The following is an 18952-nucleotide window of genomic DNA, read 5'->3' as shown; positions in this document are numbered from 1 at the left end:
TGTTCTAAAATTCTTATTACCAGGAGTTCGTTCGGCAGGAAAGCTTTCTGCAATCAGAATCGGAAAAAAACGGGAAGAAAGAAAGATTTATAATAACAAAAGAGATACTGAAAGATATGATTAAGAAGAGAGGGAAGGTGTTAGTGGTGCTTGCACTTGCATCAGAATAAACAGAAAAGATGAAGCATAATAATATGAAGTAGTCGAACACCACACACACATTATGCCTTCTCATCTTTCATTAATAAAATCTTATTATGAGGACCCTACCATTAGTAAGCTTCTAAAACAAAGAGATAAAAGATGTCATGCTGTGGTAATAAACCTGCATGTTCATCTGTTGCTTCTGCAATGTGTATTGCATCACTTTCGACCCACCTGAAATTCAGAGCCTACACCGTAAACAAGCTACAGAAGAGAACCTGTTAGGATCTTAATATGACAAACAAGGCTGTAAGAAAACAAGACATCATAAGCACAATTCGTGTAACATTCCTATTTTTATGAGAAACGGGCAAAATACATTTTGGGATTTATTCATCTTGAGATTTTATTGGTTACATACATGAGAAAGAACAAACAAGAATAAATAAAAGACTTACAACGGCAATCAAACAAAACCAATATAAACTGTGATATTTTATCAAGACAGATGATAAACACAAGATACATTTAAAACAACTTACACAATACCTTTCAGGGCTGCAGAAACGGTAAGTGATTGACCAATATCCTATCATACTTCAATATATCCTCGGCACCAAGAGTCTAGCTCACAAAAATTTCATACTAGCTGCACACTATACGTCTTACGACTGGGTACTATTTTATAAGGGTACTATCCTGAAGAAAGGCAAATGGGTGCAATAATTTGATTCCCAAAATAGATACTGGAGAGATTTGATATTGACTGGAACTACGTGTTATATATCAAGAACCTGACAGCTGACTAGTTCGGCAGACCCAAAATTCCTACTACATATGATCCTCCAAACATCAGGTTCTACTTCTTCTGATGATTCCGGTTGATCTTGGGAGGACGACGAGGAGCTAGCTGAAGATTGTGAGCTGACAGAATCAAGCTGGTGATTAGGGTCGGCCTGCATTATTACAATGTCGTGACTGGCATCTTTAGTGATAACATGAAGCTTTCCAAGAAAACCAGCAAGTAGGTACGGAGATTCGGAATCAGCGAAATCCTGAATAGGGACCTTGCCGATAACAACCTTCCAAACATCCTCTTGATGATCATAGATCTTGATTTTACCACTATCTAGGGAAGTAGATGGATCCAAAGCATATAGTTCTCCATCTACCACGACACTAAGTTTCGTGCCAGCCTGCCTAGCAGGCCAACCTTCTCCCATACCACTAGGCATTTCCGACCACGAATTTGTCGAAGGGTCGTAAATCTCGCCCCCAACGTCGACAAAAAAGGGCCACGAGTAGAGACTTTGGGGAACATATAATTTCCCTCGATATGAAGTCATTCCTGTTGCAATGGGTTTTAGCATGTCAGCTAAAAATGCAGTTGGTAACATCTGAGCTCTTGAAAACGGCATGCTTGGTACTTCTGACCATATTCCTGTACAAGGATCTAAAACCTCAGCAGATTGAAGAGGAGTCAAACCACCTCGACCCCTACTAACGCCTCCTACAACAAATAGTTTGTTGTTCAATATACCCGTCTTACAATATGCCCTACCTACAGACATAGATTCCACTTCGCTCCAACTATTCAAAATAGGATCAAAACGCCAAACACATTTCACAGCTGAGGCCTTCGAGAATCCACCTAAGACATAGAGGCAGCCATCAACAGCCCCAATGGCACAACCACAGAATGGCAATCGATCTAACGGGCATATTCGCCCTAACCAGGATCTAAGAACATCTGCAAGCCCAGAGAAGACTCTCTTGTCCTCCTCGCCGTAAGCAATATCAGGCATTGGGGGCAACCTCTGCCAGGCTTGGGACCAAGGATCAAAAGCATGCCATGAGAGCTTATCATCTTCAACCTTAGTCAGTATATACAGCCATTCTTCCGTTTTCCCAAATTCTTTTCTCAAATCATAGAGTTCAGAACTCATGATAGCACTTCTCCAGCTTCTTGACACTGCTTTTCCCTTCAAATAATAAATTCTTGGTAATCTAGCAAGAACCTGAATAGAAATTTCATCAGGGAGAGTAGGAATCAGTCTTGGATTCTCCCCATCAGTGAACGAAGACATCCTTTGCCTCTTGCACATTTCACATCCTGGAACCTCATTGCCCTCTGTCGACCCAACCTTGGTCGAGGCTGCACTAAAAAATTGCCCCATAACAAACCTCTGATTACATAAAACGTCAGAACACTAGGGTTATTCAGGTACGGATAAACTAATCCATTCGATGCATTACCTGTAAAAAACAAAATAGTACATTTACAATTTACTAAAAGGAGCAGCTGAAACAAATAAGTAGACAGAGTAAAGCAACATAAGGAATCAATGTCTGTAAAATCTTCAGAGCTCACTATCTGCGATTATCAATAAATTAGCTACGGACTGTAAAAACATCAAATCCGAACACCATTTTCTAGTAAAACATTTGATGACCAAACAAACTGAGCTTGAGATAATATCCAAGTATAAAACACTACCGACACGACACCTAACTAGGGCGGCTTCGATAAGATACCACCTAAACTCACCACCACCACACAACACTCTCATTTGCATCAATCATGTACTCAAAATTAGACAAATTCCCTTCCAGGTTCATCTTTTTCCTGAATCAGTCCCTTGAGTCACTCACCAGAATTCAGAATAAAAAATATCAAATTTTACTCCAAATTCAACATAAGCAACAAGAGAAATTAGATTGAAAACCCTAATATCTTATCTTACACCTACCTCCAAACAATTAATTCCCATCACCAAAACAACTCCACACAAATCAAAATTAACAACAAATTTCCCCAAAACAACGAAATTTCAATCAAATTCTACAAAATTTACACCAAAAAGAGTAAAAAAGATACGTCAATATCTACTTCTGCAAGTCAAACAGCTAAAAATAACGAATTGGAGAAGAAGATAAACAAATAATTACCTGAATCTGTAATTGATATGAAGAAGAAGAAGAATGAAATAATCCAGAATTAGGGTTTGAAAAGGGAATAAATAGAACCAAAACAGATACTTTGGTTTACATAATTTCTTTCTCTCGCTCTTCTTTTTTCCTAAAATTCTTCTCATCAGTTGAATTTTTTTGGAATTGTGTGAAATGGGAATGGAATCAAATAATAAACAGATTCGGTAAGTACTGTTTTATCCTGGAATACTAAATTACCAAATGCATAACCGAATCCATAATTCCACCTACTTACGTCAGTGGGGCCAGCTGAGCTGGTAGCCTCCTGGTACTGTGTCACTCATTTGTCCACTTTTTCTTCCCACGGAACGTACACGACTTGGTGGTTTCCTTGACCGACTTTCTACGGTAACTACCGATTTTGTGCATATCTTTTTTTTTTCTTTTTTTTTGTGTGCATATCTTTGAAGATGATCTACTGACATTTGGATGACTAGGGTTTGAGCATCTAGATTCTAACCATTATTAATATCACCCCAAAACCTGTCAACTTCACTTCGGAGATAACTAGGCTTGACATCTCATCCTCCCAAACAGTGAATGGAATATTATTATGATAAATTTTTGTTTCAATACTTCTACTGCTCAAGCCATTCTCCAAACATCTATTCACTTAGGAGAGGATGATAAAATAATGTGGAATCCTATTGATTCTGGAAAATTTACTGTAAAATCTCTATACAAAACCAAGATGGATATTTACACAGCAATGATATTCAAACCAGCAATTGGAAAGTCTTATGGAAAATGGATGTTGCTCCAGTTATCCAGATCTTCATCCGGAAATGTGTTCTTGGGATTCTCTCCACAAATGCTAAAACTACTAGCATTCTGCACTATATTGATCTAATATGCCAGTTGTGCGATACTGAGGAGGAAACCTACACGCATATGATGTTAAACTGCCCTGCTGCTAACTCAGTTTGGAACCTCCTGCTTGGCCGAAATCATAGGAATTTTGATCGTAACACAAACTTCGTGGATTGTCTAAACTCTTGGTTCAGCCCTGAGATTATAAATTCTAGATGCAATATTTCTGCAGCTACTTGCTGGTACATTTGGAAGGCTAGGTGTGACTTTATTTTCAGTCACATTCATCCAAATGCCAGACAAACCGCCACTAACATCAAGCAGCATTTATGCAACCATAACAGAATCCACCATAATCAAAACCACATTGTTAACCCCCTCCTTTAATATGAAGATAATGGGTTAAGCAATGAGGATCTCATAAACTTCTCCATGGATTCTGACAGTGGAAGAGATTTTGGTGTAACTATTAAAATATGTACTTTACAGGATCCAGAAAATCTGAACTACATCACTGCACTTACAGCTCTGGATTTTTCAGGAAACATCATTGGGACTAGAGGATATGCAGGATATTATGGAGAAGGAGAAACAACAAGAGAAGCTGATCTAGCATTTGCTTAGGGTTAAGGAATGGCAGCACATCAACATAGAAATACACGCTAAATCCATGGAAATCTTAGTTCGTTTCAACATGCTTTACCATACTGCAGTTCAAAGACGCTTTCATCTAAGTTACCATGAACGAATTAGAAGGGAAAAAGATTACGAAAATGATCAGAGTCTATACTTTATTTCCTGTGTCTTAGTAGGTGTTAAAGCAATTCATAGACTTCAAAATTTGGATTCTTTTAATTTGGCTATGTTTTGTAAGAATTCTAATAGGAGAGTAGCGACTCCTCTTTGGCCACTAGCTCCTTTATGTACTCCTTTTAGGTCTTTATCTAAAACCTAAGGTTTTGTATACATAAAAAAAAAAAAAAAAAAAATCCACGGACAATTTATTTCGTATCATATTCGAAATTTATACAAAACCTAGTTTTAAGTTCTTAGATGGATAACCCATGTGAGTAAATGTTGTGATTGACTAGAGGTTCTGATGATGCATAGTCATAACCACCGATCAAATTAGCTAACTTCTCATCATCTTGGACGTTTAAAATACGAAAACTATGAGCAGATTAGCTAGCAGGGTAATTTTCGTTATTAGCATGGCAAATCCTAAATTCTGGAATCAGGTATTTCATGAACGATATATGTATTGCATGTTGTCATCTTGCATCTGTAATCAAATTACTAATGATTTATTCTTTTAATCGCTAATATTATTTAGAGCGTGTTTGTCCATTTAGGTTCCAAAAGCCGAATTTATTCGCAAAAGTCAGGAAAAAAAAGTTTTGGAAATCCGATTAATCGTTATCGATTTAGTTTCTAACATTTTATTTCCAGAGGTTGAAATGCAACTCGTAAGAGTGTATGCAAACACCTTTTTAAAGGTATTGTTATGATATTTTAAGATATTGTTATGATATATTTTCTCCGTCCCACTACTAATTGACCTATTTGTTTTTAGATTTTGTCCCATTAATAGTTGATTTTATATCATTTGATACTCGTGTTTATATTCGTTATGTAGGTGTTTTAAAATGTTTTCTAATAATATAAAATTTACGAACATCCATGGTATATTTTGAGAGATAAATCATTTTTAAATTATACTATTAGGCCAATTAATAGTGGGAAGAAGAAAATATATTTTGTTGGAAGAGAGTTTTCCTTTATTCTTAAAAGTCATCCAACGTTGTAGCTAAATTTAGACATGAAAACTAAAATCTAAAAATCAATTAATCAGGGATTACTTATCACTTTTCGGCACTGATTTAGAGTTATGTAAATAAGTAGGAACAAATTTTAAGATAAACACCAACCGCGAAGTTCACTGTTGACTAAGGTGGAGTAAGGACAAGCCATCAAACAAAAGTATGGGAAAATGATAAGAACGGAGTTGTCTTTTGTAGGTAACAACTCTTTGTCATATGGGAAAATGATAAGAACGGAGTTGTCTTTTGTAGGTAACAACTCTTTGTCATATTAGATCTCTAAGTCAATCACCCACTTTCATTAAACAGTGTACTTAATTATGCGATTGGTATACCTTTAACCTTTTTTCTTAATTTCTATTTAATCTCTGTTAGCAATCACAATAATTCCATTATCAACAGTTTAAAGTGAATCTACTGGAGCCCTTGCGGATACATCGAACTTATTGTCCCAAAGGCATCATTATTTAACTGAATATCACGGATTAAGAACAACATTCACAACTACCTGTAGAAATTGGGAAAAAGATTGCCGTGGCCGGCAAGAAGAACCCTCCACAATTTAAGCATAGAAGTGATATGATTTGGGAAAATATCAAATCAAGCCATCGTAGATGTTGTTACGTTTGGTTCTAAACCAAGTTCTGGTGATGGTTCTGGGGTTTGTACTTGAATATTTTCTTGAAGGAACAATAGCTCACGTGTAAAAATAATAATCATTCGTTTGTGGACACACCACGTACTCTCACTCATACTTACTGCAAGATGGACTCATTCATTTTAGGGATTATTTTGTTTCAAGATCTATAAACTGCATGAGACTCTTAACTCTTAAGCTATGCATTAGGTCTTGTATATATATATTTCGATTGGGTAAACTCAAAAATTCACACGGCACATTTATGCAAGGTTTTTCCTTTGTTTTATTTTCCGATCTGTAACCACTTGACTGAATATAGGTTGTCTTCTTACAAGCAACTGAAAGAAAGTTGAAAATATAGGTTGTGTTCTATCTTGTTTTTTACTTTTAAACGGTGGGGAAAACTGAAAAGAAATTGTAGGAGTGAGATATCGCACGTGTTAGTAAGTATGCGAAGTGAAGACTATATAACTTAAACGAGGGAGATCGCACATAGCAAGGTTGAGATGTCGTAATGGATGATGTCAGCAAAGTCACGAGTAAAGTGTGAATATCTGTGCGAAGTATGGTCTGTGCGAGAACGAGTGATTGTACATGAGCGAGTGTATCGCATAGAGATTCCGAAAATAAAGGATCTCTTAGCTGTCATCCACTATGTAAGATCTTATATAAAGAGGAGAGGTTATTACTTGAAGGAGAGTTCTTTTAGTGAGTGTTAGATAAGAAATCAGGAGAGAGAAAGTAAATCTAGGAGCAAGTAAGATTGTTGTAATACTTGTATCCATCTTGTAAACCGACTTAAGTCTTGATAAATCAATGGAGAGTTTAATGATGATTACCTAATATTGATTATAGTGATAGTGGAGTGTGGTTGTAAGGAAACTTGCAACTATATTTTTGGCGCCAGAAACGGTTTTGGGTGATAAATCCTGTTAGTAAATACATTGAATCTTGAAAAAAGTAAGATCTGAAAATTGTGGAGAAAACTTTTAATTCTTTGAAATTAAAGATGGTGAAAATCGGATCTACTATTGAGCAAGGAACAACGGCTAGAAGGAGAAATAAAATCGCAGAAAGAAGAAGAATTAAAAATCTTGATCACAAAGAGGAAAGAATAGAAGAAACTCAAGAAAATGAACTCCAACTGAACCTCAGCCCGAACAAGAGCGGAATAATGATATTAATTATGATAGAGCGAGTGTTCATACTTCGCAAACAAGTTTTACTGGTGAAGAAACACAAAGGACTGGAATACCAGGAAAGATTGATGGAAATGAAGAAGATATGACAATTGCAGAACTTAGACAAAGATTGATTGCATAACGGAGAAGAGATGACAAAGAGTGTGCGAATTTGATTCGTGAAAATGATGATCTGAGAGAAGAAAATCTTAGGTTACATGAATAGAGATCAAGAAGTGCTACAAGGTCAAGATCAAGGTCAAGCAGAAGTTCATCAAAACAAAGTCAATCTAACCGTGAAAATGATAGGCAAAGACATCGCATGGAAGTTATTGAAGAAAATTCGCAAGAAAATAACAATTTACAGGATCAACAGGAGAGAAGATGTACAATTCAAGATCGAGGAACTAAAGGATATGAACATCCACGTGAGCTTCTTCGTCGCACACATCATAATCTTGAAAGAGAGGAAGATGATCCAAGACAAGAGCAGATGATGATACATGGAAGAGAAACGGTGAGGAATCAGTATGAGCGCGAAGAGGAGATTACACGTGCGAGAGATGAAAGAAATAGACAGAGATGAAGAGAAGAAATTGAAGAGAGAGAATTGGAGGAAACATTACATCAAAACAATCATGACAATATATTAAGACTACACGAACGTTATCACATGGATGATACAGAACAAAGAAGAGATGAAGAAGAGAGGCATGATAGAGTGCATAATGATATGAACATTTAGAGAGAAAGATGTAGGCGAAGAAGAGAAGAAGATGAAGAATGTGAAATACAAGAGGCAGTACGTCAGAAAAATCATGATAATAGACTGAGGCAAGCAAGATTAAAAAGACCAATGCGAGAAGATTTAGATCAAACCTTAAGTGAAGAAATTTTGAGAGAAATGGCAGAATTAAGAGAAATGATGACTACACGAAGAAATGGTGGAAGGAGACAATTAGAAGAAGCAGTAGAAGAAGCTGGAAAAACTCCTTTTACAAGAAAAATCCAAAGGGCAGCAATACTGTCCAAATACAGCTTACCACTATTTACTAGTATATTTGATGGCAGTGCTTGTGCAATACAACATGTGAAAGCCTACACCCGATCTCTATTGCAATGGAAAAATAATGATGCGGTCATGTGTAAATATTTTGCTGCGAGCTTGGCGAGAGAAGCTTTGAAATGGTTTGAAGGGATACCAATAGAATCCATTGGGTCATTTCACCATTTACAGAACGTCTTTTTAGGACAATACATCAACAATAATATGTCAAGACCAGGGATTGAGACAGCATTCGGACTTCGCAGAAGAAAAACTGAGACTTTGCGTCATCTAACAACGCGCTGGAGAACCATGTGTAGCGAAATGGGAAGACGAGTAAATGAGCGACACCTTATTCTTGCATTTATCAATGCTCTCTTTGCTACAGATTTATTGTATACACAAATCTTTCGGATAAAGGATACAATAAAAATGTCATAATTACGCGAATTTCAAGAAGAGTACATAGCACTTGAAGAGACACAAATAGATATGGAGTCTTACCCAGTTGCAATACCAGATGCGAAGGGTGGAAATGCAAGTTTACTTCCAAGTTTGACAAATACTGTTGCGAGTACATCGCAAGGGAATCAAGGAAGGAATGTTGCAGAAATGGAACAAAAACTGGTAGCCATGGGTAGTGCAGATCAAGCAGAGTTTGAAAAGAAAAATCAAAATCGCGGAGGTACTGATACGATTCAACCAGGATGTTCTGGAGGTCGACAAACACATTATAATAAAAAAAAAATGGAAGAATAGTGTGGGAGCAGATAAATTTTCCAAAGTTGAATACCACAATGGATAAGATATGGGAAACTGCCATCCTAATGGAAGAGATTCCAGAACCACATAATGCAGGAGACGAACCACCACCAGGGAGGAGGAGTAAAGAATTTTGTGTATATCATAGATTTCACGGTCACACAACAAGTAATTGTAGAAATGTAAGGAAAATCATATTAAGGATGATTTAACAGGGAAAGTTGAACCATTTCTTAGTACAACCAAAGAATTTTCCACCACCACCACCAAGGGGAAATGAGTATAAAGCGGATAATGAAAAGAATGTACATATAATTGAAGTAGGTGCGAAAGCGAAGAACTTGTATTGTAATTCGATTATACATTCATTCAAGAATATAAAAAATTTCCATGATAATATCTTAAGTAGGGTGTATGCGAGGGATGTTGAAGGCAAAGAGATCCTAAATCTTGTGAAAGTATCACCATTAAAAGAATGGCAAAAACAAGTTATCTCATTCAGCGCGGAAGAAACACCAGGCGGAGGAGAATCACATGAATGTCCATTGGTGGTAATATTAGGAATTAATCCAAATCCGAAAGTAGAGGATGATGAAGAGGATGAAGCAAACACATGGGCTATGAATAGAATACTAATAGATACTGGGAGTTCTGTTGATATCCTTTTCTATCACACATACAAAACTATGAGCGGAAGAGATGACGAGTTAATTCCTTCAACATACAAAATTTATGGATTTAATGGAGCTGCGAACAAGCCAAAATGAGAAGTGACAATGCGAATTCGCCTACATAACCTATCAAAGGACATTGTTTTCTGTGTACTGGATGTCGAATCACCTTATAATGCTTTAATTGGTAGACCATGGTTGCACAATATACTGGGGGTGGCATCGACATTTCATCAATGCATAAAGTTCCCTTTGCCTAATGGTATTGGAGTAATCAGAGGACATACAATTGAAAGTAGGAACTGTCAAGAAATCGACATTGATAAGTGCGAAGAAAGAGAAAGTAAGCGAAGGAATTGGAAAAAGCGTATTGCAGAGAGTCAAAGAGCTTAGAAGTTAATGGTATATGCAGCATATAAAGTTGAGGAATGCACAAACTTTTGCAGAAATTAAAGATGAGAAGTTAATTGTAAACAAATAAGCAGAATAGTGAAGCAGAATCTTCTGCGAATAACAAGCGAATCAGACATATTGCTTCTATAGAAGAAGGAGGCATGCAGAGGCAGAAGTTCAATTTTCAAGACAAAAACAAAGGATACTAAGAATCTCGCATAGAGAACTAATATTCTGCAAAACATTTGCAAGCTTAAGGAGAGAAAAAGAGTAGTATGAGGAATGCACATGTTTTTCTTTATGCAAAACTAAAACAATAAAAAATCTTTGTACTAGAGTTGTGAAAACTCAAATATTGGAAATATGGAATGAAAAATTCAAATTTCATATAGTGATATTACGTCAAAGAAAAAAGAAAGAGTTAAAATAAGGCAACAGAAATGATATTTATTATCAGATAGACTAGTAATCCGAATATGGCGTGCAACCTAGTTCGCATACATGCAAGAGGCAGAAAAGTAAGACCTATCGCACGTCATAGTCGGAGAAACCTAGAAAGCATGACTCAAGGGAAACCAACACCGACCCTGGAACTTGAGTTATGGAGATTTGGGGTGAGAATAAACGAAAATGCCCATCCGGGAGAGATACCTTAAATTTTCAGTCTAAGATAATAATCTTAGATTGAGAGCCTAAGGTGAGAAAGTCTCCCTCAAGGAGTGCAGAAACTCGATCAGCGCCGAGGTACCCGGTTGAGTCAAGAGTGCCCGGGGCATCTGGAGTGTACCTTTCCACTCTTGACAAGTCCTGACTATGATGCACTCGGTCCGAAGATACCCCACCTAGGGTGCAGTCTCGCAACCATAAACTTCATCGGTAGTGTATGCGAGACTGCGAAATCAACTGGTTGTTGAATTACCGGATGGGAAGAGCCATAATCTTAACCCGGTAGAGGTAAGCTTCCTTGAAGGGGCAATCAGAGGGGAAGATAGGGACGACACCCTCCATTAGGGAGTTGAATTGTGTCAAAAGACGTAAATGTCATGAGATTTTTTACTCACGTGAGTATTAAGATTTGTCATATTTATGCGATAAAACCTGATGAGGTAATAATACAAGAAAAAGGTAAGACGAGATCAATGGGTCGATACATTACAGTGTAAAGACTACTTGCTATCTCGTCGCACAGAAATAAGGCAACATAAGACCTTTACATAGGAAGGCAAAATAAGACATCAGAAGAAAGATTACACATACTAATGATTATCTTAAATGAGAAAAAGAGAAAAAAATTATTGAAGCTAATGCGATAATGTTCGCACAAGATGAAGTTTATGATAAATGATATAAATCATACCTGGCCTATCAAGATGCGTCAATTAACAAGAGGCAAGAATGGGAATGCAAAGGAAATGTTAATTGCCCCATTTAATAGTCTTATATACATGCGAGAAATAACACTTTCTGCATGACCACGAAGAACAGAAGATTTGCATTAAAAGGTGAAAGTTAATATCTTCAAGATATACAAAAAGAAAGAATAATTTACAAAGGAATTTGTAACAAGAAAAAAAAATAAAAAAAATGAAGGATTAATCTTTATTTCCTTCATCTTCTCGCTTAGCATCAAAATCACTAACTTCTTCTTCAGATCTTCATCTTCTCCATCACTGATTATAATATCAGGAATAGATACATTTTCAGGAATCTCTGGAAACTTATACTTCGAGACGGGGATATTATTCTCTAGACAGACTCATTTAACAACAGCTATACGAGCGCGATTAGCGTCATTGCTGTTGTTTGAAACCATACGGGTCCAGTTTTCCTTCAATTGCCGGTACCTGAAGTTGCGAGTAGAAGATTCTTCTTCTTTAGCAGTTAAGCGAGTTTCTAAATCTCTAATTCTCTCAAGATAATCCTTCTCCTTCACTATGAAATATGAGAAAGCAAGTTAAAACGACGTAAGATGTTATTCTTGAAGTATAAACAAGCGTTCAAGAACAATAAATGACCTTCTTAATTGGAAACAATGTCTGCGACCAATGCGGAATGCTCAGTATGAAGGCTCACATTTACACCTAAATTATTTCTAGCATCATTCAGAACTCTAGCAGCCCAACTAAATTCAACTTCACTCTCTATAAGCAGTTAGATCGAATTGAATTTATTTCTTCAATGAGTGTGTTCCTTTCGCTCAAAGCTGAATCACGTTCTTTATTAACTTCAATAAGGGATTCTTGGAACTTTTCTAGTGCTTTCGCACCATTAAGAGCGATCTCATCTTTTTCAGTAATAAGTTTATTCCTCTTCGCTTCCAATACTCGAACTGTTTCTCTACTTTCATAAAGACGATGGAGGAAGAGAAAGTCTATAACCTTTCGAATGAAGTTCGTCCTTTAATTTGGTAAATTCTGTCTCCATCTTTTTACCAGCAGGAGCCATTAAAGAATGAGAATGAAGGTTATTTGATAAATAACAGTAGCAGAGAAGATGAAGAATAGTAAAAGAAATAAAAAGAATGAAGAAGAAGATAAAGGAAGATATATAGGGAAAGTGTGTCCGGTTTTTCAAAAAAAATTATCATTAATGTGAGAAAATGAATGGATAGAAACAAGCGGTTAAAAATACGTGTCAAAAAATGAATGGTTGAAAAGACACGCGTAAACAAGGGAAGACGGAATTCCAGAAAATTGTCGGCAAAGCAAAATGTGAAAAGACAAGCATATGCGATAATATAGGGTGGGAGTTTCTTATATCGCTCACCCTGTAGAATAAGCGAAATGAGAAGAGGCAGAATGTAGGAGTGAGATATCGCACATGTTAGTAAGTATGCGAAATGAAGACTATATAACTTAAACGAGGGAGATCGCACACAACAAGGTTGAGATGACGTGATGGATGATGTCAGCAAAGTCACGAGTAAAGTGTGAAGATCTGTGCGAAGTATGGTCTGTGCGAGAACGAGTGATTGTACATGAGCAAGTGTATCACATAGAGATTCCGAAAATAAAGGATCTCTTAGCTGTCATCCACTATGTAAGATCTTATATAAAGATGAGAGGTTATTACTTGAAGGAGAGTTATTTTACTGAGTGTTAGATAAAACATCAGGAGAAAGAAAGTAAATCTAGGAGCAAGTAAGATTGTTGTAATACTTGTATCCATCTTTTAAACCGACTTAAGTCTTGATAAATCAATGGAGAGTGTAATGATGATTACCTAATATTGATTATAGTTATAATGGAGTGTGGTTGTGAGGAAACTTGCAACTACAGAAATATACTTCAAGTTTCACAAGCAACGAAAATAAAACAGGAAAAACACAGTGATTGCACGTAAGACATTAGTTCTGATCGGGTTAGGATGGACGACCATCAGACATGCCCTTTAAAAGTGGTTCCTCGGCACCATCACCATAAACATTCTTTTCCTGACAGTTCATGTGGGAACAAGAATAGTAATTGTTAGGATTGTATTTTTCCTTTTCTTTTCAAGAATTCAATTATTTAAATTCAAAACTCCGAAACTTTATTTTGTAAAAAAAGAAGAAGAAAAGATTATGGACTTGCTACTGTAATAGCATCATTAACACTTTTGGAGTTTTAATGCTAGGTTCCATCTGATTAGAAGCAATATGGACTTGCTACTTTGCAGTACAATGGTGAAGACTATCTTGCATCCAAATTTTGTATTTTCATAATCTAAATAGTGTGCTCAACCCGATAATTATTACGACACAAAACATATGACACCAATTACTATGGTCTAGGTTAAATTTTTGTAAATTCAGGAGATACCACAAGAAGTCAATTAAAAGTTCAATTTATAACAGTATAATTGAAGCCGAAATACTACTATCTCCGTTTTAAAAAAATGAGACTAGTTTCATGTATAAATTACACCTGAAACTGGAAGAGGAACTAAGATGTTCGATGTATTTGTTTCTCGAAATCATGTTTTCTTGACTCTATGATCCAACTTAACAACTTAGAACTTTTCCTCAATAGTTAATTTTAAAACATATCTAGAAAGCTCATAGAGATTATCCAAGATATCAGCTCCCTGATGAAAGCTACGAGAGACCACGAAATTTTTATTGTTGGTAACAAAGAAATATTGTGGCATTCCATTTCTAAATCGGCAATGTCTTGCTTAAGCCTAATATCTTCAAAGCTGCAATTCATCTAGACAAACACAAAAGCTAACATGCTTATGCTAGGAAAACTAATCATCCATAAACAAATAGCAACGGGTCCGACAAAACAGAGATTGAGACAAATTCTTTTTTCTGACATACAACACAAGTATAGAGAAGGGAACTAAACAACAGATGAAATTGCAAATATGCAAATGGAAGTGAAGAAGGAAACTTATCAACAACCATCTGGGACCAGGTAATCCCATCCATTCTACACAAATAATATCGAATGATTATATAGGTATAATATACCTCGTGTAATAGCAACTTAGTTTTTTTTTTTTGTTCTTTTTTTTCTATGTTGCTTCATGTTTCGAAGAAAAAAAAATAGCAACGGGTCCGACAAAATACAATATGGAAAATGATGTCCAGTTTTGGAAAATCAATTTTGGCAATGTCCAGTGTCTCTCTTTTATTATAAGGATAGATTGTCGTTCCCGTGAAGAAGAATCGGCCGACATGGTTCTTTTATAACGATTAACACACATGCCCAAAGATCCTAGGAAAAAAACCGCAAGAGATCCAAGGGCATGTAAAGTGGGTCCCAAATTTTTTCTCACACGATATTTGTTTCGGTAATTTCCACCGTGAAGCAATCACTTTTTTTTTTTTTTTGGCAAAAAGAATGACATATCAAAAAGAAAATATTTACAGGATATACAGAGGTCATGAGACCAATCTAAAACAGAAATAACAACCAATTACACAATCATTACATCCTCCCATTGATGAATAACTTGATTCATTGAGATGTTCTTAAAAAAATCAGTTTCCGCGCTCAAAAGATGATTATTCAGCTTGACTGCATGTATAACTTCATCTGTAGATTTAGGCCTCCCACCGTGAACTCGCCTATTACGTCCAACCATAACTCCTAACAAATAGCGAAAGGAATTAAGTGCCAAATATGCTTCACTTTCTTAATTCTGGTCTGCAAACTCTACCCTAGCATGAAGTCTTTAAACTCCCTGGCATCACCAACACCGTGTGTAAAGAAAATATGAAGAAATCCCACAGATCTTTGACCCAATCACAATGAATAAAAAGATGTTCCAAAGTTTCTAAAGAATCATTGCACGAAAGACACCGATTAGAGTTAATCTCTACTCCCCTGTCCTGCAACATACTTCTTGTTGGAACAGAGTGATACAAAGCAGCCCAAACGAGAAATAATACCTTTGGAGGAGCAAACTTACTAGATAAAATCCCCGCACAATCCCGATCTAGTTCAAGATATGTAAGTGATTTATAAATGGATTTCGAAGACCAATCTCCCTGAATTGTATCCTCTTCCTCAGGGATCCACACAATATTTCTAATATCAAACTTGAGTTCCAAGAAATCTATACGTTCAGCTGGATAAAACTCTCTTGAAAAATCAAATCTCCAACCATCTTCATTCATCTCTGATACTGAGAAAATCTTTTGTCTACTTAATCTGTATAGTCTAGGGTACTTGTCTTTTAGTGATCTTTTCTCAATCCACCAATCATGCCAGAACTTAACAGAGACGCCATTCTTCACCTGTATAAATAATACATCAAAAAATCATCATTAGCCTTCAGAATATCAAACCACAAACTTCTTCCAAAAGAATCTCTAACTTGAGAAGGAACTAAATCATCCTCAGCAATTTCAGTATTCTCACACATCAATTTCATCCACTACGCTTGTTTTTCCTTGCAGAATCTTCCCATCCATTTAGCTCTTATTCACTAACCTTAAATTCCTAATCCCCAAACCTCATTTTTTTTAAAGTACAAATTCTTCTCCAGTTAACCCAACTTATCTTCCTATTATTTTCGTCCTCACCCCAAAGAAATTTCCTCGTGATGGTATTTAATCTTTTTTCTACAGACACTGGAAGATAATGTAAAGACATATATAAAGTAACCCGCTAAGCTCTCCAGAGTTATTCTAATTAGAACCACTCTTCCTTCTTTATTTAGATATTTCCTTTTCCATGGTACAAGATTTTTCTGCATCTTTTGAATTACTATCTCCCAAATCACAGCACTCCTTCTGCCAGCTCCAATGGGCATCCCTAAATAAGTGATAGGAAGATGCTCTATCTTACAACCCAACTCAAAAGCCAGCTCCTGCAGTATATTATCAGCTTTAATAATAGTGATTGAGCTCTTTTCCAAGTTAAGATTAAGACCAGTGAGAACTTCAAACAATAAAACAATAATGAGAAGTTTTCTAACCTCCTCCTTTGAAGCCTTGAGAAAGATGATTGTATCATCTGCAAACTATAAATGGGAAATATAACTACCTCCTTCCACCAACTGGAATCCTTCTGGTCTTCTACTAGCTACATCATCATTGAGAAGAATAGAGAAAACCTCCACCACTAGTATAAAAAAAAAAAAGAGACAAAGGATCTCCTTGTCTTATATTTTTTGAAGGCCTAATTCTACTGGTAGCTTCACTATTGACTAGAATAGAGGATTGTGCACCAGTCACACACCATCTTATCCATTGTATCCACTTCTCACCATTGTTTTGAGGTTTGTACTTGAATCAACATTAAAATGTACTTGAATCCGTTTATTTAATGAAAAGTGGCTCACGTCTAAAATGTGCGCTTTCTAACTGCTATATTCGATTGTGGACTGGACACCCCGTTCTCATACTACTCATTTGGCACACAAGATGCTGATGGACTCATTCATTTTAGAGATTATGATATCTTTTCATGCGCGTTATTAACTGCATGAGACTTTTGAGCTCTGGATAGGTATCTCGGTCTTGATCTTGTATATATACTACTACGTTTCTCCATTATTTTATGTTCAGATTGGATTGAGTTTATTGCACATGCATGCCGTACCAAGTTGGTTTTTTATTTTAGATGTCGGGGAAAATTGATAAGAAATATTACGAAGTTCAACAAGCAACGTACTCAAAATGGTGGAGGTTGACACCGTGAGAACAGACCATTTCTTGGATAGGTATGTGATGCAACTACGAAAACTATAAGAGTATTACAGGTTAGGTTGATAGGTTCATTAAATTCCGTCTAAGAAAAATATTAGAGTGCTTAGATAATTAATTCTACGTTCACTTTATTTCTGATATGATTTTTTGGTGTCGGGTTGGTGCTGAGTGCTGATAATGGTGTTTTGGAGGAAGGATAACGTACTCTCTTCCAATTAAGAAAAGGAAAATCTTCTTTATTTATATATCACCCGGTTACTTAATCATTTTTTCCTAATATGGATTTGATATTGCAATTTGTACCACTACCTGAAGAAAATGTTTTGTAAATAAATTTTCTATTTTCATAATTCCATGTAAAGGTAGATACTCCCTCCGTCCTCATATATAGGTGGAGTTGTAAAAAATTATAATCACATTAGACAGGTGGACTTTCAATTCCAAGATGGATTTTTCCGTATATTATCCTTATTTATCATAGGTAGTTACAATTATAATTAAGTTTTGTTTTTAATGTTGGAAATTGTACAAAGGATAAAACAGGAAAGAGGATGGAAATGTAGGAAATCAATAAAATTTCTTACACAAAATTGGTTAAAAAGACCAAAATCAACAATTTTTGGGTGAAAAAGACATCTGGATTTTGATATTGTTTAAATAGACAAAAATTTAAAAAATAGCCAGGATGTAAACAGTTTCATCCTGGCCATTTTCAAATACTTTTTCTTATTTTTAATTTACACAGAATGCATCCAGTTTCATCCTCGCTATTTTTTAAGTTTAAGCTAGGATGAATCCAGTTTCATCCTTGCTATTTTTTTTTGTCCATTTCACCCATACTAATTTTTACTCGTCCATTAGAACCGTGTTTTAAAAATATTTGGACAAATGATCCATTTTCCGAATTTCTTATTCTAAGAGAAATTCACTTTTCCGCCTATATATTGGTATATGAAAGCAGAACAAAATAGATAAGACTGAGAGTTCAACTTCATTGTTACCAGGAATATCAAAATATTTTTTTGGTTCATTTGAAAGTGACCACATATTTTTGGAGACTTCTTGTCATAGAAAGTGAATAAATTGGTCTCATTTAGTCGGAACTGGTCCTCACGCTATTTGTGACATCCTAGAAGTGTGCATTGGGCTTTAAGCTAGTTCATTTTTCTTTTGTTATCAGAATTCAAAGATTCATTTTTTCCATATGTATGATGTTCTATGTTATGCTTATATTTATCACAAGACTAAGAGCTTGCATCAAAATAAAAAAAGACTAAGAGCAAGTGAATTTTTATTTCGGAATAAGGTATATTTTCACAATCCAGCTAGAGATTTACAAGTTTTAAGGTGATGG

General features: G+C 35.8%; 1 protein-coding gene across 1 annotated transcript; it reads right to left on the bottom strand.

Annotated features, from left to right (window-relative positions):
* Window positions 1-481: 481 nt before the first annotated feature.
* On the bottom strand, window positions 482-3290 carry LOC113286930 (F-box/kelch-repeat protein At1g22040-like). The gene is made up of 2 exons (XM_026535575.1): window positions 3094-3290; window positions 482-2400 (listed from the first exon to the last, which is right to left on the bottom strand). The coding sequence occupies exon 2, from the start codon at window positions 2319-2321 to the stop codon at window positions 924-926; it is 1398 nt and encodes a 465-aa protein (XP_026391360.1). The 5' UTR covers window positions 2322-2400; window positions 3094-3290; the 3' UTR covers window positions 482-923.
* Window positions 3291-18952: the final 15662 nt, after the last annotated feature.

The sequence above is a fragment of the Papaver somniferum genome, chromosome 6 (genome assembly GCF_003573695.1).
Source record: "Papaver somniferum cultivar HN1 chromosome 6, ASM357369v1, whole genome shotgun sequence".
Taxonomy (NCBI): Eukaryota; Viridiplantae; Streptophyta; class Magnoliopsida; order Ranunculales; family Papaveraceae; genus Papaver; species Papaver somniferum.
Note: the sequence above shows the minus strand (reverse complement) of the source record. Positions and strands in the feature narration are given on the sequence as shown.